The sequence below is a fragment of the Mastigoproctus giganteus genome, chromosome 7, assembly GCF_048544385.1.
Source record: "Mastigoproctus giganteus isolate SK-2022 chromosome 7, ASM4854438v1, whole genome shotgun sequence".
Lineage (NCBI taxonomy): Eukaryota > Metazoa > Arthropoda > Arachnida > Uropygi > Thelyphonidae > Mastigoproctus > Mastigoproctus giganteus.
In genome coordinates, this window is record NC_143581.1 from 180,007,301 (window position 1) to 180,031,337 (window position 24,037).

General features: G+C 38.9%; 1 protein-coding gene across 2 annotated transcripts in view; it reads right to left on the reverse strand.

Annotated features, from left to right (window-relative positions):
* The window catches only part of LOC150083367 (solute carrier family 12 member 2-like), a 451,471-nt gene extending 427,903 nt beyond the window's left edge, over positions 1 to 23,568 (reverse strand). For both annotated transcript variants that reach the window (XM_090377993.1, XM_090377992.1), the window contains exon 1: positions 22,908 to 23,568. In XM_090377993.1, the coding sequence (XP_090234119.1) occupies positions 22,908 to 23,399 (492 nt within the window). In that variant the 5' untranslated portion in view covers positions 23,400 to 23,568. The remainder of the gene's footprint in view (positions 1 to 22,907) is intronic.
* Between the last annotated feature and the right edge of the window lie 469 nt (positions 23,569 to 24,037).

A 24,037-nucleotide genomic window follows, 5' to 3' on the forward strand; every position in this document is an offset into this window, starting at 1 on the left:
ACGGCTAGATGGTTAAATATTGCAATAAAGTATCATACTCAAGTTATAACTGCTTTTTCATTTAAAGTGAAGCTCCTTAAATGCATGCCTAAAGTTACTAAAAGAAATGCTTACTCAACTTAATTTCCACTACTGCTCACTAGAACAGTTCACCTTATAACCAAATACCATGATACATGGAAGATTTGGTGATTTGGCATTTTATTATTTAGTATTTGTACTTAAATATATATATATTTTGGCAAGTACTACATAAGTTTGCTTACTTGCATCATTGTGCCAGTACTGTGGTACCAGGCCATGAGGTACCAGAATACTGTGTCTTTTGAGTGTATTGCAGTGGTGGCATATTAGCATTAGCAGAGGCATGTGATACAAGAAAGCAAGCTTATACAGCATCAGCCAAAAAAAAAAAAAAAAAAAAAACCAGTTCCTTGTGTTTAAGTTGTGTTTAACCCCCTGTGTTTAAGTTGCAGTGATTAGTACTGTGATGCATAGAGCAATTGATGTGACATAGTGTTATTGTTATTTAGTATTTGTGCTGAGGCAATTACTGTCATAAGGCATCAGTATACTGGATCTTTAAATGAGTGTATTCTAGTGGTGGCTTGTGGCCATACTGCAAGCTCGCAGTCAGATAACAAACAGTGTGGACACCTATGTTCAATGGTATTTCCATCTGCATGCAGGATTCTATACAGGGTGTCTCAAAAATATTGGTACAAACGTTTAGGGGACGTAGGTAACATCTAAAGGAATGTGAATCGCATAGGAACCCATAACCAGAAATGTCACGGGAAAGTAGTAGCAGAGGCACAAGAAGCAGAAATGACACAAGACAGTAATTAGTGGCAAACATTTATTTGACATAATATTAACAATGGATACGAGATGGATGCATTTCATGATGTTACAACAGATGCTCGAAGGTTCCACCATGAGACGCAATGCATGCGTGACACCGACGCAGCATGGATTGGCAGACACGGTCGAACACACCTGGAGTTTCTTTGACAGTAGCAGCAGCGCAGACGAGTCTCACCACGAGATCCATTTCCGTCTCCACAGGCGATTCATACACGATATATTTTAGGCCCCCACAGAAAGAAATCAAGGCTCGATAAATCAGGTGAGCGTGGGGGCCAGGCAACGGGTCCACCACGGCCAATCCATCAACGCCCAAAACGCCTGTTCAAATGGTCACGAACACACCTTCCATAATGGACAGGCGCCCCGTCATGTTGAAACCAAATTTGCATCTCACATTTGCTGGAACATTGTCAAGTAACCCTGGTAGAACTTGTTCAAGAAAGATCCGATATTTAGCGGAGTTCATGCGGGATGGTAACAGGTATGGGCCGACTAAGCAGTCACCGACCATACCTGCCCACACATTTATTGCGAAGCAATGTTGTGCCGCATGGGGGCGCACACTGTGTGGGTTGTCATGAGCCCACACATGAGCATTGTGCTGATTGAATAAGCCTTCCCGAGTGAAATAAGCCTCATCTGTGAACAAAACATAGGCTGGAAAATTCAAGTCTTGAACACTTTCTCGGAGAAACCACTGCGCAAAAGCCACACGTGCAGGATGATCTCTTGGGGGAGCAGTAACTGAACCCTTTGGAGATGAAAGGGGTATAAGGAATCGTCGTGCCGGACACGCTGTACACTGCAACGAGACACTCCTAAGGCAGAGGCAACGGCATGTGTGCTGGTAGTAGGATTATTCTGGACGGCATTCAACAAACTTTCTTTCATGGCAGGAGTTCGCGTCGAACGTGGTCTGCCCGCACTACTCCCGTTACCTCTAAATGACCCATAATCACACAAATTTTGATGCACACGCGCAAACAAATGGTGGTCCGGTATATGTCTGGTCTGTCTGGGAAGCGTTCTCCATAAATTCGTTGAGCGGCTCGTCCATTGCCCTCTGCTAATCCATACACCAGGTGCATGTCTGCCAGCTCACAGTTCGTATATCGATGCATGCTCTTCGTGCGGCGACTACTGCTTGAATTAGTAAACCAGAAATTTTTCCTCTCGCAAACTGATGAACAGCGCCGTGTACCGACTTAAGGTGACGTTTCCGGTTATGGGTTCCTATGCGATTCACATTCCTTTAGATGTTACCTACCTCCCCTAAACGTTTGTACCAATATTTTTGAGACACCCTGTATATAGAATCATCGTAGCAATATACCTTAGTTGGGACTGCAAAACGCTTGCAACTTAGCAGCCTCAGTGAATGCTACCTGACTGTATAGCATTCACTGAAGTGCAGAATTATGAATACAGTTTAGCTTCAATTTTAAAAATATTACCCATAATAACAATTATAGGCAATAATTTCTGAAACTAGGAAGTTTCAAAAATCAAAACGTAAATTGTAATAACCAAATTTTCTAACCCATGAGCTGCCATTATGGTGTACTCTGTGATTAGTTTTTCTTTGCTGAATGAAAAACTCAAGTTTCCAGGAGAGAAAATCCATGAAACCTATGCCAACATTGACCACAGTGTGAAAAAACTCTTAAAATTGACATTTAATTTCATTTGTATGACATTTTAATACATTCTACTAACTGCTACAACAAATTAAAAATGAAAACTTGATTTTATTTCTGTTTTTAATTAATTTCTCTACTCTAACTGAATACAATAGTTTAATTAGGCCAGGATGGAAAAATCTGTGAATTTATCAAAGTGTATTTAGATAAGGAAATTTCTTACACTGACTACACTTCAGTGAAAAGGACTTGTGCATTGGGGAACTGACTACATTCATCACAATTACAGTAAATCCCCAACTTATGTAAGCCTGAGTTACATAAATTGTAATTGAGACAAGAAGATAAACTTATCATTAAATCTAAATAGCATAAAACTTACCAATTTTGCTGTGTGCCAAGGTGCTCCTCATTTGTTGGGTCAACAAAGGCTTCTTCTTGGGCCAATAGAGATGCAGACCACATTCCGAAAGCCACCTTTGGATAGTTTGTGCACCTGTTTCAACACCAGAAGCCGTCTCAAAGTCCAGTTTTAGATCAAGAGCACTAGCACGGTGATTATGAAGGCATAGCCATTTCAAATATCGATCTTAGGAAGGCACAGTCACTCTCTTACGGCCTGATCCAGGTCTTCTCTTCACATCACTGGTTTCACACTTTAATTTCAGCACCCGGGATACTGTTGACTGGTGGCAGCCTATTTTATCAGCGATAGCACGTGTAGAAAGCTCTTCCTGGGATAGAGCAACAGCTACACTTTTTTTTTCTTTGTGTCAACTGAAGTTATGGAGCCATGCTTACACCTCCCCAAAACAGGATACTAATGAGCGCGTATACCCTTCCAACACCATATTTATAGAAATGGCTGACGCAATACCTTGCAATTACTGTCTGATGCAATACCTTTGCTTTGCAACAGACAAAATGACTCTAATCAAACAATATCTCATATATTTTAGACCTGTTAATTATAGATCTGTTAGTTTAACTTCTGTTCCTGGAAAATTAATGGAGGCACTGGTTAAAGAAGCACTGCAGGATCATCTAGACAGGACTTCAGTCATAGCTCAGACACAGCATGGTTTTGTTAAGGGGAAGTCTTGCCTGACCAATTTGATTGGATACTATGATGCAGTCACAAAAGAATTGGATGCAGGGAATAACTTTGATATTATATACTTGGATCTTAGAAAGGCTTTTGATACTGTTGCACATGGAAGACTGCTGCACAAATTGGAGCAGTGTGGCATTGGTGCTATGGATAAAGGGGTGGTTGAGGGGGAGAAGACAGAGAGTGGTAATCAATGGACACTGCTCATCGTGGACTAATGTTATTAGTGGAGTCCCTCAGGGTTCAGTATTGGGTCCATTATTGTTTTCTGTATTTATAAATGATATTGATGATGGTATATCAAGCTTAATGTCCAAGTTTGCAGACGATACAAAGGTTGGCAGGGTTGTCAAGGACACTACTGACACTATGCTACTGCAACAGGATCTGGAAAGGTTGAGCAGATGGGCTGAGAGGTGGCAAATGAAGTTTAACATTGACAAATGTAAAGTACTACATATGGGAAACAGCAACCCCAGAGCAATGTAGCAACTCTGTGGTACTACACTGACAGTGGTAGAGAATGAAAGGGACCTGGGGGTGGTTGTGCAGGCAGATATGAAGTTTTCTGAGCAGTGCAGACGGGCTGCAAGAGTAGCTCATGGTGTATTGTCGATGATATATAGGAATTTTTCTAGCAGGGATAAGGAGGTGATTATTCCCTTGTATAAGGCAATGGTCAGACCACACCTAGAGTACTGTATACAGGTCTGGAGGCCTCATTTCAAGAAAGATGTAGAGATGCTGGAACGAGTACAGAGAAGGGCAACAAGATTAGTGAATGGAACAAAGGGGTGCTCTTACGAAGAAAGGCTTAAGTTTTGCAAATTACAGTGTCTGGAGACTAGGCACCGGCGAGGTGATCTGATAGAGGTGTATAAAGCCTTGAATGGTTTGAGCAAGCTCAATGCTGATGGGATTCTTCCTCTTGCTCAGAATAATCACCTGAGAGGGCATAAATTCAAATTGAGAAAAGACAGATGTAGGATAGACGTGAGGAAATTTGCCTTTAGCCAGCGGGTGGTTGGTTGGTGGAATAGACTGCCATCCCTTGTCGTGGAAGTTGATAGCCTAAATAAGTTTAAGGCTCAGCTGGACAGGTATTTCGAACGAACAGAGGGGTGAAGTGGAAGTGGTTATTTTTTATTTATTTATTTATTTTATTTTATTTATTTATTTTTTTTTTTTGGCTGATGCTGCATAAGCTTGCTTTCTTGCATCAATGCCTCTACTAATGCTTCACTACAAATGTTACTTTTTTTAAGGTGATGCAGTTTTTTGGTCCGCCACTGTATACAGAGCAATATGGTCCTAGTCACTGATGCTCCCAAAAACAGCTGCTCATTGCTACAATAAAGGATTACCAAAACCAGAACTTTTCAATGAGTATTAAGTATTTATATCTTTAAATATGTATTATATCAACCCCCCCCCCTTTACATTAATTCTCTTCACTGAAAAGAAGTTTTTCATCCAACAAGGCAGGCAAACCGACTATGACAACAACAGTTTACGAACATATGAGTAACACACAGACACCTTCGCTTACTTTGGTTCAAATACAAAAGCAGCCATCTTAAAACGGAAAACAAAACAAAAGAATGAGACATTTCATCAGCATTGAAAATTACATTAGGATTATAATTTTTATCACTACTCGAGTTCTTCCTCATTAATTTTCAATCTACATCAGATGCTCAGTACTTTCACCACTCATAACGTTTTCCAGCCGGAAGAACACCAGTCCATTCTGATTTGCCACACTCTTCCAAAGGGGCGGGTCAAAATTCTTACCAGAAAAAGCTTGTAGCGGTCTCATACTAGTGTTTATAGCCAAAATCACACCGAACTCCGCGCCAACGGGGCTTTCCCGGTAAGCCGCCTTTGCACTTACATAATGACATATACATACTTCATTAATACAAATAAGATTTTTTTATGAAATAACTAGTGCTTAGTGTTGCCAACTCTTAATAATACATTTCGCTAGCCGCATGTTCAAATTCCGCTATTTTTAACACTTAACCCGCAAACTTTTTAAATTTTCTTTTGCGTTAAATCCTATTAATGGTGCCATAAAAAATAATGGGTGCCTTAAAATTTTTTAAAAACCCCTACATTATGTGCAAACAAAAACTTCCAAATTGCATATCAAATACGGTTTATTCTGAGGAAGAAGTCAAAAATAACAACTACCGTTTAACGGAGTTGATGAATGTGTGCAGTGGCAATATTGATCACTTGATTTCTTGGTTGGCATAAAATCACATTTTGCAAAATACAGCCTTTTGTGAAGTTTGAAATCTTGAAATGCGGCTTATAAAAATTGATATGTTTAGACGGGGTTGTAAGAAGCCTTGCCGTAAAACACAGAGTATTAGAGATAAATCATTTTTTGATGATAGTAGATTATCGTTATCTCAAAATTTATTATTTCTATACTTCTGCTCCCAGTATTGGTCTCAAGATCGCATTGCTCTTGATTTAAATATAAATAAAAACACCGTTTTAGCATTAGCTTTAGCAAAGGCACATGATGCTAGAAAGCAAGCTTATATAGCATCAGCCAAAAAAAACCCTCATTTCACCCATTGACTCGCTCCAAATGTTTGTCAAGTTCTGCCTTGAATCCAATTAAGCTTTCAACTTCTACAACGACAGATGGAAGTTTCTTCCAGCAATCAACCGCCCATTGGCTAAAGGCAAACTTCTGCACATCTATCATACAACCGTCTTTCCTCAATTTGAATTTATGCCCTCTCAGACGATTATTCTGAGCAAGAGGAAGAATCCCAACCGTATTGAGCATGCTCAAACCATTCAAGGCTTTATACACCTCAATCAGATCACCTCGCAGGTGCCTAGTCTCCAGACACTGCAATTTGCAAAACTTAAGCCTTTCTTCGTAAGAGCAACCCTTTGTTCCATTCACTAATCTTGTTGTCTTTCTCTGTACTCGTTCCAACAGCTCTACATCCTTCTTAAAATGAGGCCTCCAGACTTGTATACAGTACTCAAGGTGTGGCCTGACCATTGCCTTATATAAGGGGATAATTACCTCCTTATCCCTGCTAGAAAAATTCCTGTATATCATTGACAAGACACCATGAGCTACTCTTGCAGACCGTCTGCACTGCTCAGAAAACTTCATATCTGCCTGAACAATTACCCCCAGGTCCTTTTCATTCTCTACCACTGTCAGTGTGGTACCACAGAGTTGATACGTTACTCTGGGATTACTGCTTCCCATATGAAATATTTTACATTTGTCAATGTTAAACTTCATTTGCCACCTCTCAGCCCATCTGCTCAACTTTTCTAGATCCTGTTGCAGCAGTGTACTGTCATTAGTGTCATTAACAACCCTGCCAACCTTCGTATCGTCTGCAAACTTGGACATTAAGCCTGATATACTCACATCAATATCATTTATAAATACAGAAAACAACAATGGACCCTACACTGAACCCTGAGGGACTCCACTAATAACATTAGTCCACGAAGAGCAGTGTCCATCGATTACCACTCTGTCTTCTCCCACTCAACCATCCCTTTATCCATAGCAGCAATTTGCCTCCAATACCACATTGCTCCAATTTGTGCAGCAGTCTTCCATGTGGAACGGTATCAAAGGCTTTTCTAAGAACCAAATATATGATATCAAAGTTATTCTTTGCATCCAGTTCCTTTGTGACTACATCATAGTATCCAATCAAATTAGTCAGACAAGACTTCCCCTTAACAAACACATGCTGTGTCCGAGCTATAACTGAAGTCTTGTCTAGATGATCCTGCAGTGCTTCTTTAACCAGTGCCTCCATTAATTTCCCTGGAACAGAAGTTAAACTAACATGTCTGTAATTACCTGTGTCTCCCTTTGATCCTCCTTTGTGGATTGGGGTCACGTTTGCACATCTCCAATGCATGGGTACCTCCCCTTAGTCCAGGGAAGCTCTCATAATTATGGCTAAGGGTTTGCTTACTTCCTTTGCCGCCTCCTTTAATATAACTGGATAGATTCCATCCACCCCAGGTGCCTTTCTTGTGTTTATCTTCGACAATTTCTCCTCCACTTTACTCTCAGTTATTACAAGATTATCTAGCTTACTGCCAGAGTTGAATACACCTCTGGCATTCCCTTCCCTGACTAACTCCTCATGTGTGAATGTCGATGCAAAATATTCATTTAGTTTGTTATCTACCTGAGCTGGATCATCAACAGTTGAACTATCGATATCAAGTGGACCACTCTGATTTATCCCGCCTTCCTTCTAGAGTTTACATAAGTAAAGAACTCTTTGTTGTTTTTCTTTGCATCCTTTACCAAGGATTTCTCATAATCTGCCTTCACCTGCCTAACCTCCTTTGTAACTTGGTTACAGACCAGCTTATATCTATCATAGGCTTCTGTGTCACATATTAATTTATATGTATCCCATGCATTTTCTTCTCTGTCACATATCTAATTAGTTCATCTGACATCCATTTAGGCCTAAATCTTGATAAATATTTCTTTGTTGGTATGAAAAGCATAGTAGCTTCCAAGATTAATTCTTTGAATGCTTCCCATTTTGAATTTGCTGTTGGTAACATCATCATCTGTTATTGAAAAATGCAAAGACCTGAGGGATGTTGTTATTTGGATTTTAGGAGCATTAGCAACTAAGGCCATATTGCTCCGGGAATATGCGGTGGTCATTCCCTGACCTTTCCGCATCCTCCGTATTTGGTGGTGACGGGCAGGAACCCCGGTCTACATCAAGAAGCGTGTGCTACGCACTGCTGCTCCTTCCCACCTGGCTACAGAGGCGATCTGAGGGAGATCTGCATGATATCAATAATTGATTCAGATAGTTAACTATACGGGGGGATTTCAGAAAATGGAATACCTTAAAAATTGATGAATCAGCATTTTTCAAATGAAAATATAATAGAGGACGACTAATAGGAAAACACAATGATTTTTTGGTGCATTTGAAAGAATTACCAAACGATGTTTTTTTAGTTCCGGTAGAAAATAGAAATAAAGGAACTATTGTCAATTACAAGAATCATCAGTGATGGATGGGCTGCATATAAAGATCTCTACGAGACATTAATTATACCCACGATGAGGTTATTCATCGCTATAATTTTGTTTCTCCAGATGATTCAAGTGCTCATACTCAAAACATTGAAAAACACTTGGTTGCATTCCAAAAGAAAATTAAAATACCAATTTGGAACACAGGATAGTCTACTAGAAGGTTATCTATATGAGTTTCTAATTAGAAGAAAATTTTCTAAAGAAAAATTATTTAATTACCTTATTTTAGAAATAAATAAATTAGAAAGGTAAATTTTTTTGTAGTTTCAAAGTTTGAAACTACAAAGTTTGAAAGTTTCAATTGAAGTTTTGATTTTCCCTAATTTTTTATTTATTAATTTTTTTCTAACTTTTTAAGCATATATTTTTTATTTTTATGACACCCATTAATAGGTTTAGCCTTCATTTGTTTGTAGGGATTAAAAATATATATATTATATATAAATAGTTATTTATTTTATGTTTTTAACATACAATAAATATCTAAATTAAAGTCGAAATTCAATACCTCCTCATCATATGCTTCTTGTGGACCTATTTTGCGAAGCACTTCTTCAGGTAAAATATAATTTTTACAAAACTTTTCAACTGTTTTGAGCCAGTATCGTATCCACATTTTTTGATTTGATTCAGCAATTTAAAGCTATCACCCAACGGTCATGTCGTTTGTCCCACAGAGTAGAAAGATACAGAGTACAGTATTTCAATATAGAGAGAAAAAAAAATCCTTTTTATTTTGCAGAAAACACCGATAGATGGAGCTACCACCCTGACTAACATATTCGGAAAATTAACATATTTTAGTCGCCAAACAATGTGGAATATAAAAAATAAAAAAAAAAAAACTTTACTTTCAGGTTTTCATCAAAACACGTAAACTAATAATAACAAAGTATATAACTCCAATAGTATGAACACAGGAAATAATAAAAAAAGATACGTTTTTTGACACGTACCTCCCATCAGAAGAAATTCATTGCAGAACACAATTCAAACTTTTGATCTCTCTCTCTCTCTCTCTCTCTCTCTCTCTCTCTCTCTCTCTCTCTCTCTCTCTCTCTCGCTCTCTCTCTCTCTCACACACACACACACACGCACACACACTCACACACTGCTATCAATAATAACTACATGGTCCTTGAGGTTGTCAGAGACATTCTCTCAGATATGAAAGACAAGCTGTACTTGCTACCTGGAAGTCTAAAACGATGATGGAACTGATATTCGGGTGACATTCAAATCAAGTAGACCCAATTTCGGCGAAGTCCGGACGGACTCTGACAGCCAAATCCTCTGCTTGCACCTTCACGATGGTGGGACTGTTAGTAATCCTGGGTATAACCTCCATGCAGAAGCACACTGTGGGTGACCACCAAGGTATGAACCAACGTAAGCAGGTATCGAGGTGTGGCACCCACACCTCATGGAGGAATGCCGCCCCTCTGTGTTACCAGGCAATATTAGGTGGTAGAGGACTCTCATCAACCGGTGCAATACCACCACTTTGCTTATTGGAGATTAAACCAATGTTTAGTCTCCAGAGCTAACTTCTGGTCAACCCTTCTGCATCTCTTCAATCATGGAGTATGACTGGCGACTTTTGGGATTATGATGAACATCATTACGAGATCAAATCTTCATTACATTTCGAGGGTACAGCTCTAAAACGGTGTCCACAGGCCGGCCGCTAGTTACTACACCGGACCGAACCTATTGGTAACTCTTTAGAAGGATTCCGGATCAGCTAGTGTAATCTTGCTATCTCTACTCTGCTAGATAGTGACTGGCGGGAGTCTGAGTAGTGTGTATGCGGGGGGCATTGTCTAGGCCATCTAATGTCAAGGATCAGGGTATATTCTTACCACGTGTACGCCATATCCAAAGATTTCATACAGTAGCCCCCCCCCACTTTTTCTTACTTTTGAATACACCATGAATTGTCAAACTGATAGAGTAAGCTTATCTGCGAAAAGATCTAAACCTCCCAAACACTTCCTAGTTCATTTCACATAATATATATGTGGTCTCAATTCTAATCTGAACGATGTCCATTTCCATTTGAAATCTGCCAAACTCCATGTACTTTTTCTGACAGAATCTCAGTTGTCGGTTGATTCAAATACTGCTCATCTCAGTTGCCCAAATTATTCGCTGCATGATTCCTTTCGCCTCAAAGGTGATACTTGTGCAAATGTCCGTTCCGATATTCCCTGTCAGAGACTTGGTCATTTGGAATCTCCTCTCTTCGACCTCCTCTGGCTTAAAATCTCTCTACCTCATTGTATCATATTCATCTGTTGTCTCTACCGTTATCCCAACTCCACTAATCACTTGAAACTCTTTGACTTTCTCTCTTTGCAACTTGACTTTCTCCAGTCCAACTTTCCTTACAGTGAGTTAATTTTCCCTGGTGATTTTAATGTTCGCAACTCCAGCTGGCTTTCATTTTCTAGTCAAACCGACCCAGCTGGTCGAGATGCTGACGCTTTTGCAATTCCTAATGACTTTGCACAGATTGTTCATTTACCTACAAGAATAGCCGACAATCATAACCATACAACCAACACGCTTGATCTTTTTCTCACAAACAACCCTTCTAAGTAAACGGTCAAAGTGAGTGGTCCTTTAGGCACCTCAGACCACAACTTTGTGATTATCTCTTCCCCAGTGGAGCTTATATCTCATGGCTATTCCCAACCTCGTATTGTTTGGCATTACAAGAATGCAAAATGGGACGACCTGCGAGATTTCTTTTCTTATTTTCCTTGGTCGGATTACTGGTTCAAAACGTCTGATGTCAAAGTTTCCTCAGATCGTGTCAGTGAAATTATTCTTGTAGGAATGGAATCCTTTATTCCAAACTCCACCTTAAAATCTCGTCCTTTATCTAAACCTTGGTTTCCAATAAATGTGCTAAGGCTGTTCCAGAGAAGAATGTTGCATATCGTAATTGGCTTGTTTCTAATTCTTCAGTTTCATTTTCTGCCTACACCAAAGCTCGCAACAATTGTAAAGCAGTCATTAATCAGTGCAAAGTTTGTTTGTTTGTTTCGGGATTTATTAGGCGCATCGGCAACTATGGCCATAGTGCGCCAACAGTGCAAAGTAGATTTTGAACAGGCTAAGAGTAGAAACTTGCTTCTTGCCCTAACGGTAGCCGAGCATTCTGGTATCTTGCCAAAGCTATTGGCCGCCACTTTTGCCCATCACTGCTACCACCTCTGTGAAAACCATATGGTTCTGTTATCACTTCAGACAAAGATAAAGCTGACCTGCTAGCATCCCATTTTTCTTCCAACTCCCATATTAATGATCTTGGTAAAACACCTCCCGCCATTCCCAACACGCTCGATGCTAAGAAAGCTCCAGGTCCTGATGGTATTTCTCCACGTGTTCTCAAAACTTGTGCCCCTGAACTTACTCCTATTTTTGCCACCTTTTTTTTCACTTTCTTATTCCAAAGGTGTTTTTCCTTCTGCTTGGAAATTTGCTCATATCCAGCCAGTTCCTAAAAAGGATGACAAATTCCTCCCATCCAATTATCATCCCATTGCAATCACTTCTACTCTTTCTAAAGTAATGGGGAAATCAATTAACCGCCTACTCTTAAACTACCTAGAAACCTTCTGTCTGACGAACGATCGCCAGTTTGGATTCCGTCAGTCGATCCACTGGTGACATTCTGGCATATGTTACTCATTTATGGACAAATCCAATGGAAAATGCGGTGAAACACAAGCAGTTGCTCTAGACATCGCAAAGGCTTTCGATTGTCTTTGGCATAAAGGTCTTCTAAACAAGCTTCCACCTTATGGTTTGCCAACTGTTTTTTGTAATTGGTTATCCAGTTTTCCCTCTGATAGCTCACTGATGGTGATGGTAGATTGCTCTCTGTCATCCAGCTTCTCCACTAATGCTGGTGTCCCCCAAGGTTCAGTTCTTTACCCCACTCTTTTCCTCTTCTATATTAACGACCTTCTTCCATTGACTGGAAATCCTATCCATAGTTTTGCCGATGATAGCACTTTACCTCCAGTGGGGTAAAGACAACTTAGTTGATTTCAATCCGTCTAAAACTCTGGCTTTTCTTATATCTCGCAAAAAGGAGTCTTCTGCGCTTCGCTTATCTTTGGTGACACTCCGATTTCTGGGCAAAATGGTATATCTCTTTTGGGGATTACCCTGACTGCTAATCTCTCTCTCTTGGCACAAGCATATTACAAATATTGCTTCCTCTGCATCTAAAAAGCTTGGTTTTCTCTTTCACTCTCGGCGTTACCTTTCTTCCAAACAGCTGTTCACTCTGTACAAATCGCAAATCTGCCGTACCATGGAATATTGTTCGCACATCTGGGGCAGTGCCCCCAAAACTTCTCTCAGGCTTCTAGATTCCATTGAGAAGAGGGCAGTTAGGTTAATTAATGACTCCTCTCTAACAGAGTCGCTCCACTCTCTGTCTCAGACTTACTGTTTCTGTTCCATGCCTTTTCTACAGATACTTCGATGGGCACTGTTTTTCTGAATTGGCTTCTATAATTCCCGCTCTCTTTCAAAACAGTCCGAACACGTGCTACCACCAGCCAACGTCCATTTACTGTCCAACTTCAAACTCACAGAACCAACTTTTCGTCTTCCTCGTTTGCCGTTTTCTGGAATAAACTTCCTTCATACGTATTTCCTGAAAATTACAGCCTACAAAATTTAAGTCTAATGTCAACAAATATCTTCTTTAGTCTTCTCAACCTCCAATCCAAGCACAGTACTAAGTACTATAGGTAATACCTAAAGTACCTATGCCTATAGTACCTATAGTACATATACCTATAATACCTATAGTCTAATATCTCTCATGTTTGGGGTTTTCATAAAAAAAAAAAAAAAAATTTACACACTCTCACTCAACTTCACATGTAGCCCAGTGGATAAGTGCCAGCCAGCCAGCCAACACACCAGACTGGGATTAGAGACTCAGCAAAAAAAAAAAAAAAAAAAAAAAAAAAGGCACATATAAGAAAATACACGCACCCCCATCTAGGGAGTAAAATAACAACTAAAGTGAAAAAATTCCCACTCAAATCATCAGCGAATCAGAGAGAGGGGCTGGGCCCTCCCCATTAGCTACTGACAGGGAGGGGTGGAGAACAGCCAACCAGATAGTTTTCTGCAAATTTTTTCTTATCAAGTATCGTTACTACTAATGTAAAAAATAATGTATGGTAGCTCTCTACTGTTATAAGACAATAATATTAGTATTTGATATATTGATTGATATTTATTACTTAAAGCGGTCCCAGCCAACCAATGGCAACCCCGCTGTCAGTTACACATAATTTTATACAGTTTTCTTTCTAGAATATTCACAGACAGAACCGTCTTCATGGTCCCTTATGTGTTGCTAATTTTTTGCACTGTGGTAGCCATGGCGCTGTTGAACGCTATTCCAGTTCGTCACATACATTGGTAATGTCATTATATATACAGTACTTGAGTATTAAAAATAAGATATTTTATTATCATTCATTCTGTTTTATAAAACTTTTCATTAAATTCCTGGTTCTGTGTTTCGAATGATGATAGCATTGCAAGTGCAAGAAGACATTACTTTCTCTTTAGACAAAGTTTTGGAAAAATGGTTCACAGGTGGCTAATGTGGTTCCTGGAAATTAAAAACTTTCCCAACTGTAACTCATATGGGTTTCGGAAAAATCGGTCCTCATTAGCCGTGTTGATCAAAGCAGAAGCAAACATCCAAAATGCTTTCATAAGAAAACACCTGGGCATGGTTAATCTTGATACTGAGAAAGCCTTCAATACCAACTGGCGATATGGTGTTCTTGAAGATCTTCATTCTTTTGGTTTGAGAAACCAATCACCCCATTTATACAAAACTTCCTACGTCAAACAGCATTTCAGGTTAGTTATCTGAATTTATCCAACTTGATCAACTCATTTGATCAAGGGAAGGGTAAACCGCAGGGTTTCATCCTCAGTGCAACATTATTTACAATTAGAATTTTTTTTTTTTTTTTTTTTTTGCTGATGCTGCATAACCTTGCTTTCTTGCATCGTATGCTAATACTATTCTCGATATTGAGAAAACCTTCGATACCGCTTGGCGATATGGTATTCTTCAAGATCTTCACTCTTCATCCTGAGAGAGGGTGCTCTGGTTGCGGAAGAGAACAGTTGCTGAATTTTTGGCTGCTGTAAAGGGAAACTAAATTACTTGGGATTACAATCGACTCAAAGCTTAATTTTGTCTCTCATTTAAATAATGTAACAACAAAGATCAGAAGATTCACTGGTGCTATTGTAAAAATTTCTCGTTCAGACTGGGGACTTTCTAGACGTACCATGAGAATCTATTATAACGCCGTATTCCTTCCTATGGCTACTTATGCTGCAGGTGTATGGTTTCACAGGCTTAGAACTGTTAAATTTCGATTGAAGTTGGCTACTATGCAACGCACAATATTATTATGTATGTTAAGAGCTTGTCGAACTGTTTCAACTTCTGCACTGCAGGTTCTTGCAGGTGTATTGCCATTGGACCTTCACATAGCTTACAGAGGTCTTTGTTATAGGTTAAAAAACCAACTATCAACTGAATTTATGGGTTTGGTTCTGAATATTAATTCAGATATTAAGCAAGAACGTAATCGTTTGTGGAATGAAATGATAAATCTGTGGCAGACCCGCTGGGATACGTCATCTGTCGGATCTGTTACTAGGACTTTTTTCCCCTGAGGTGACCTTTTGTGTAAAGCAGAAACCTGCTTGGTTCTCTTTAGACTTATATACATCCTTCCTCTTAACGGGACATGGATCTCTTAATGAAAAACTATATCGTTTTGGTCTTTCTAGAACGGAAGCTTGTCAATGCGGGGAAAATGAAAATTGGAGCCACATTTTATTTGAATGTCCGCTGTATAATGACTTTAGAGATGTTCTTCGTTCATCAGTTTCTACACTCTCTCATGGGCATGAAACTTTGCTGGTGGGAGACAAGAATTCTTATGTTGCTCTTCAGCAGTTTGCATCTGATGTTTTCACAAGAAGAAGAATTAGTTATACGGCTACGAATAATTCTACTCCTTTGTCTGGTGGAGCTGCTCAATAGGGAGTAACATTGCCTAAATTTTTTTTTATTTATTTATTTTTATTTTATTTTATTTTTATTATTATTATTATTATTTTATATTATTTTATTTATTATTTATTATTGTTATCATTATTATTTTATATTATTTTATTTATTATTATTTATTTATTATTATTATTTATTTATTATTATTATTATTATTTATTTATTATTTTTATTTATTTATTTATTTATTTACTTACTTATTTTTTTTTAATATATATGTATATATATATATATATATATATATATATTTTTTTTTTTTTTTTTTAACACCACGAGGAAATTCTTTTTTTTTTTTTTTTTTTTTCTCTCCTCTGGGGTGGGCCCCCAGAGGAATCTGGCCCATCTTTTGCCAACATTAGGTGGGTCAGAGTCTCGAATTGAGACAGTGCGAGCTCCATTGAGACTGGCCTACCTTCCCGTGGTGTGGACGAGTACCCAGAATCATCTGTCCAGGTGACTGATGATTCTGGGTAGCCAAGCGGTCAGACACAACAACAGAACACACACAGAATACACACAAACATACACTACTTATTTCTGGCCCTTCTACAGTGGTACTGTTCTTCACAGAGATACGAGGCGGAGATGAACTGACGTTCTAGGTGCCGCCCATTACAAAAACACATGTCCACATGCTGTAAAGGGATGCTGTAAACATCAGCGTTCTGTATTTCTTCACAGTGTACATATGGCGCAGATGTGGGAAACCACAGGTGGCGCCCGACCCTAACACTATGCACACTTTGCTGTAAAGGGAGTGTACCAGCTTCTGAAAGAAGTGTGTACCAGCTTCTGAAAGAAGTCATCAGGTAAAGTTATTTTATTAATTTTAGATCTGCATAAGCAACCTTACTGATAAAAGATTTTCCAAAACATGTAGTTCAGCTCGTACAAGAAGGGCCAATTAAGCTACCCCAAGGTCAAGTTAGCGCACATATTGGGGCGATACTTTTACCGCTTCCTCCCTGCCACTCCTCGTATGCCTATTTAACCATCTGAGGTAAATACCTCAAGGGTAAAAACCCTTCATCCCACAGAATTGCCTCTTGTCGCTAAAAATTGTATAGTTTCAGGATGACAGAGGCTATTAACTTGCCCCGTGACAAAGGAGACTGCTCCATACTGGATCCCTCCCAAGAACAAACCCCCAACGTGGAAGAAAATACAGGCGCCACTAATTTGTCGGTAAACACCGATGAGTTTCCACCTCTAGTTTCTTCACAGGAACAAAGTAAGACAAGGGAAACTACAAGTGTAACCGCTCCTAAGGCTAAATCAGAACTTCTTGAATTTTCAAGTAAAGTACCAATTTCTACGACCACAAAGGTCGCTACTGATTCTTCACAAATAAAACATTTTAGTCCTGACACGTTGACTAGGGCTGCTACTTCAACTGCCAGGAAAATTAAAATACCAAACGTCGGGACTGTCTTACTTTCAAATCTTTCCCCTGTCGATGCACTTACTTTCCTGCGAGAAGAAATTGAAACTTACTTATTAAACAACAATAGTAAGGTTACAAAAACTGCCATCAAAGCTATTCTTCATTCTTGGAGCGGTCTTGAATTAGTTGTGAATGGCTTGATTACAGAAAACGAAGCTCTTAAGATGAAAATAAAGATGCGGCAGATTAGAAGTGATGACTCAAAAACGATGCCCACACCTCTCTCATATGCTTCTGTGGCAAAATCTTCAACTTCTACAGAATTAGGTGATACTTCTTTGAACGTAGTTTCTCCTGAAAACTTCTCTGAGGCTACTGCACAATCCCTTGCAAAAATTTCTATTAACCAAACAGACAGTCTGCAATCCGCTAATGTTAAAACTACTTCAACCAGAAAACTACATTTATTACTCCTAAAGGCATCTGAGAGTTCTACTCTTACTACGAGCACTGATGTTAAAGAATGTGTAGTTAAAACCTCAAAGCAAGACTTGAAAGAAGTCAAAGTTAAAGCTCTCCGTCTCATTAAAAACAAAGGCGTAATTTTAGAAACTGATTCTCTTCCTCAAAAATCCTGTCTGATGTTGGAATCACCCTGAGACACCTAAGAAATTGAATCCAACCTTATTGGTATACAACATTGATAATGATTTAACCAAAGAGGAAATACTTGATGATTTCTACTTCAAAAACCTGAACGAATTTAAATTCACACGTGAAGAAATCTCACAAGAGATCACTTTCCGATTTAAAATTAGCTCCAAATCAAAGAACACTTCGAATTGGGTGTTTGACTTTACCCCACGTATTTTTTCAGCTATCTCTACTTTAGACAGGTTATTTATTGGGTGGACCGCTCACCGATTTAAGCCGTTCATTGTTGTGACGAAGTGCTATTGTTGTCTTGCTTTCGGACACACTACAAGTACGTGTAAACAAAAAGACCTTCTTGTGGACATTGTGGCAAACTAGGCCATATCTTTGCTGAGTGCCCCAGCAAGGATCAACCGCCTGTCTGCATTAATTGCAAGAGGCACAAACATGATGCTAATCATTCAGTCAGAGATATCAACTGTCCTGAATACATAAAGGCTCAAGACACAGTAAGGCAACGAACAATTCCCTTCTAATATCACAGTCTTATCGAGTTCAAGCGCTTCCCAGCCAAATATCTCGACTGTCAACTTAAAATTTCTGTAAGCCAATGCTCACCATTCACGCACCGTGGCAGATGAGCTACGTCGTGTATCTGAGGAGGAACTCATTGACATTCTCATTCTTCAAGAACCATATCATAGTAAAGGATCCCATCAGAATTCAGCGTGCTCAATCCATTCAAGGCCTTATACACCTCAATCAGATCACCGCGCAGGTGCCTAGTCTCCAGCCACTGCAATAACCCCAGGGGCTCACATCTGGTGAGTATGGGCTTGGCACACCCAGGGTCCTGAGCTCGATATATTATCATTCTTCTCTTTCTTGGTGATTCCCTTCTATTTTTGACTCTCTCTCTCACAGGGTTACTCGGGAACGTTTTTTTTTTCCTGGTGCAGCATAAGCCTCAGGCTTCCTTGCATCATATGGATATTAATAATAATAATAATAATTTGCAGAACTTAAGCCTCTCTTGGTAAGAGGATCCCTTCATTCCCCTCACCAATCTTGTTGCCCTTCTCTGTACACGCTCAAGCAAATCTACATCCTTCCTAAAATATTATGGGAATTTAATTTTATGGGTATCTAGGCCTATAACTCAGACCTAGTTATAGCTAATAATTTAGCAATAACTAGGTCTAAGGCTAAGAAATTGATAATGACTGATTTGATGGATCAGTGGCAGGCCAGATGGTGCAGTAGTGAGACTGGTCAGGTTACCCGTTTGTTTCTTCCACGCGTTAACTTTGTCTGTGATAAGAAAAAAAAAAAAAAAAACAGCTGATTGTTACCAGAAATGGAAACCTCGTATTTTATGACAGGACATGGATCATTTAATTATAAGCTGCATTATTTTGGGTTAAAACCTGACCCGTTTTGCTACTGTATGTGTGTTGAAACCTGGGATCATCTACTGTATGATTGCATTATTTATGAGCAGTACAGACAAAATTTAAGAATAAGAAATAGGGTAATGTATACATCTCAAACTGATAGCATAAGGTATATCGTAAAACTAGATAGTATTAGTATCTGTTAGCTTAGTATAGTATTATAAATTAATCAAAAATATTTATTAATCTTATTAAATTTCATTGTTAATTAAATTGTATTTAAACGGAAATCATGACCCATACTACAGATGCAAAGCAACATTCACAGACTAGAGAGAGTGCTGTGGCGCGGGTGAGAAACGAAGGGGGCGATTCTCCAACGCATCACAGTCTCAAAAAATGTCCGAAATGCGAAATTTTTGCGGACTTGCTAAAACAGGACATGATCTAGCCAAGGAGGATGTCTTTGTGTGCGCTAGATGCCTAGAGTGCCAAAAAATTAGGTGCCAACTCAGCGTTTTGATGGGCGTCTATGAGAACTTCAGGTGTAGGGTAAATGACCTCGAAGAAATTAATATGAGGAGCCCATCAAGCTCTCAGCTGCCCAGCTCAACGGCAGAGCTCACTCCCGTGCATCAGGTATCACAGAGGCAATCTGCAGGGCAGAATGCTCTGGTAACACAATACTATTTATTGTTGATGACTCTATTGTCAGGGAGACGGGGAATATGCTATGCAAGAAGGATAGGTGGAACAGAACAGGACAGGACAAGGGGTATGTCTGGAAGGGGCATAAGTTGATGACATTGTAGAGCAGATATCATCTTTTAAGGGCACAAAATGTGATATTGTTGTACACGTTGGAACTAATGACATTAAGAGTAAGAGATCTGCAGATTTACTCAATAAGTACAGATCAATGTTGAAAAAAAGTTGCAAGTTAGAGTTCAATGTGAAAGTGTCTGCAATTCTGCCCAGACACGACAGGAGGGAGAATATAATGAGAGCCTTGTCAATCAGTTCAGAGCCTTGTCAATCCTGAAGAGATTGTTGACAGGAGAGACTGCTTCTACAGGGATGGGGTACACTTAAATAGAAAGGATGCTAGATTATTTACTGATGCTATCGAGGCAGTGTTAGCTGGGTCGGAAAACTGCTAGCTTGGGGGATACACAGAATAAAAGATCAACAGTGGCGGCAGGCAGAGGCAAAAGTGATTCTTGCACTGCTCCTATTAGAATGAGCAGCAACCTGGAAAGCAAGGTGCTAGAGATTTCTATGATTGCTGGGAGTCATAGTGGAACAAGTAAATACATGGGCTGTTTTAGGGTAACTAAGAGTAGAAACAGATGCATGTATACTTGCATGTACACCAATGCTAGGAGTATAGTAAATAAATTTGATGAGTTTGAAGAGCTGATCAAGACATCAAAGCCGGATATTGTTGGGACATCAGAGGATTGGTTTGACACAGATATAAGCAGTGCAGAATTGGAATTTGGCGAGTACCATGTGTATAGAAAGGACAGGAACAGGAAATGAGGAGGGTTTATGCTCTTAGTTAAGAAACACATAAAATCTAAGGAAGTGCATCCAACTGACATTAGTGGACAATGCAATGTTGAGTTAGTTTGGTGAGACATGTAGCATGACAAGCATTGGGAAAGGGAAAATGACAGTAGGTGTGGGTTATAGGCCTAATGAATCTGATAAGTATAATGAGCAATTGTGCAGAGAAATAGAGTGGGCCAGTAAATCAGAATGTCTAATAATGGGAGATTTTAACTTTCCAGATATTGACTGGAACTTGTGGGTTGGTCACTTGCACACTAGCAAGAGTTTTGTGGATTTATTGGATGACTGTTTTCTACAGCAACATGTTCGAGAGGCAACCAGAGGGAGCAATACACTTGATCTGATAATCATCAGTGATTATTCATGCATTAAGAATTTGCAGATAAAGGAACCACTAGGAGACAATGATCACAATGTACTGATGTGGGATTTACTTAAAGATGTAACTACCATGAGAGGTAAAGGGAAGGGCTTTTGCTTTCGTAAAGGTGACTACAGGAGTCTCAGACAGTTTTTAAATTTTAAACAGTGGGATCAACTGATGATGGTACGAACGCTGAATTCTAAATTGGAATCCTTCAGGGACTTAATCATGAAGACTACTAGTAGGCTTTTCATACCAACTAAGAAATACTGTTCAAGGTTTAGGTCTAATTGGATGTCAGACGAATTAATGTGGCTCGTGACAGAGAAGAAAAATATATGGGATGCGTACAAATTAACAGGCAACACAGAAGGCTATTGCAGATATAAGTTAGTCTTAGTTAGGCTATTCAAATCCTGAGACTGACCTTTCTACCATCCTAAAGTACCTTATACTGATTATAAATTCATTATTAAAACAGCATGTAGGAATCGCTGGTCTCAACTGTGGCAAACAAAATCAATAATAAACTTCTGCATATAAAGAAAGAACCGCAGCTGTGAATATTTAGTTTCAGACAAAGCAGGCGAGAAGAAGTGATTCTTGCAAGACTTCGCATCTGTCATTCCCATCTAGCTCATCTGTATTTACTTATGGGAGAGAACTCTCCTCAGCGTGCTTTCTGCTGATTCCAGCTAACAATCAAACATATCCTCATTGAATGTCCTCAACAGTTAAGAATCCAGCTTCAGCTCCTTGTCCAACTTCCAGGAACCATTAACTTTATCACACATCCTTGTTAATGATGCAAATTTTGAAAAACTGTTTCACTATTTGAGATGCATAAATTTATATAATCTTCTCTGATCGTCATAATATGGAAGATTTAGTGATAAGTAAATCATAAACAGGCATAATATTGTCCAGGAGGCCGTCGTACCAAAAATCCTCAATAACGACAACAATAGTAGCAAGTAGGGGAAATTTTCCATGGGAAATCATAATTGGGCGCAGTAAATAATTTCTATGCAGATTTTTTTAAAACTGTAATCATATAGGAGAAGGAGATTCAACATGGATTCACTGTTCGAATCATTAGCGGATCCAGTTTTTCTGGGGATGGGCGTGCAATATATTGACGATGATGTTTGTGATTGACAGTAATTGAAAACCAAAATCGAACTTGGCTTGAAATAAATAAATAATTTATCAGGAATTTTAAACCACCTTTTATATGATACGCAGACTTCACGAATAGTTATACAACTTAATATCATAAAACAGTATTTATTCTAGTTTACATGATCGCCTCCTCCTAGATCCGTCATCACTGATTCGGATCTTAAGACAATACAAAGTCTAAAGGCAAGAACCAAAGGGTCATCTTAAATAATAATAAAAAAAACTTCAAGAATTTATTGAAAAAAGCATGGTGAAAGTTCAAGCTATAGAATGCGACTCAAAAAAACTGCCTACTGTTTTTTATTTTGATCTCGAATAAACACTTATGTAGTATAGTCAGTCTCTTTCTCAGGTGATCTTATTGCGACATGAATGTCTTGAAGAATGAATTTTTTTTCAGGAATGTCTGTCTTGAATCTCTTGAATCATTGTCAGTTAAACGGTAGCGTTTTTGAATAATATAATGTCTAAAAAATAAATGCAAACAGGAATTTACTTACCTCGAACTGCTGGGGGTCGTGAAGCTCATCCAGGGTTGGTCTTGAGACATATTTATTAATTGATATAGAGTTCCGATAAGTTTCAAGCCTTGGTGCTGCTTCTTGAGTGTAATCATTCCAAGCTGTACGATCCTCAAATACAGAATCGCGTAGAAATTCCGAAAAAATAATACTGGGTCTTCTACTGCCTCTTCGTCCCTGCAGTTGAATATTATCGCACTGTTGCTTTCCTCCGTTTGGCGTATCATTAACTCGACTACCTCTTCTAGAAGACAGTCCCCCGTTATCAGTAGATTTTCCAAAGCCAAACCATTCTGCAATGCGACTTGGTCTACGCGATGATGACGGATTTGGATCATCTATTTCAGAATTACGCCTGTTCTCCATTGAAGGATTTTCATAAGAACCACATACTGATGACACTGTAAATCTTGAACCGGGCGTTTTCGTATCAACCCCTGGAGAGGGCCAATTTTCGCATAAACTTGACATTCTTTTGATTTGCCTACGTAGTTGATAGGATGCCAATTATGAATGTGCAATTTTAGGTATCGAGCAACAAAGAGGTCTGGAAAACTGCCTATTTAAATACTGTTTTCCATGAACTCCACCTTTGTTCTTGTGTATAAATATTTCACGTAACCAGCTACTACACCTATTCTCTCTCTCTCGGTATCATCTATAATCGTTAGTTTGCAGGTAATTGCTGCTACATAGCGAAACCCAAGGAATACTGAAAGCGTCATCTTCCTTACGAAACAATGAAGTGATGCAGCATATCTTTTTCACATGACTAAGGTCTTATATTCTAGTATACTCATGTACTTTCTCTTTTTTTTTTTTTTTTTTTGGAGTAACCCTAATTAGATTGCATAGCTTATGTTATTTCTGTCATTAAACACATTGTAAGGTAATGGTATATGAAATTACCAGAGTAAGGCAATTTATACATGGGGAATGAGCTGATAGCGGATTAGATTATTTTCAGGAAGTTTTTGAGATATACCTCGTTTATCGGGACTCAGTTATTTGCAGCTTCACAACCTCATTTGTAAAATAAATTGTTTTATTTTACTATACAATATACTTGATTAATGTTTAAATTTATTTTGTTTATTTATTTATAAACA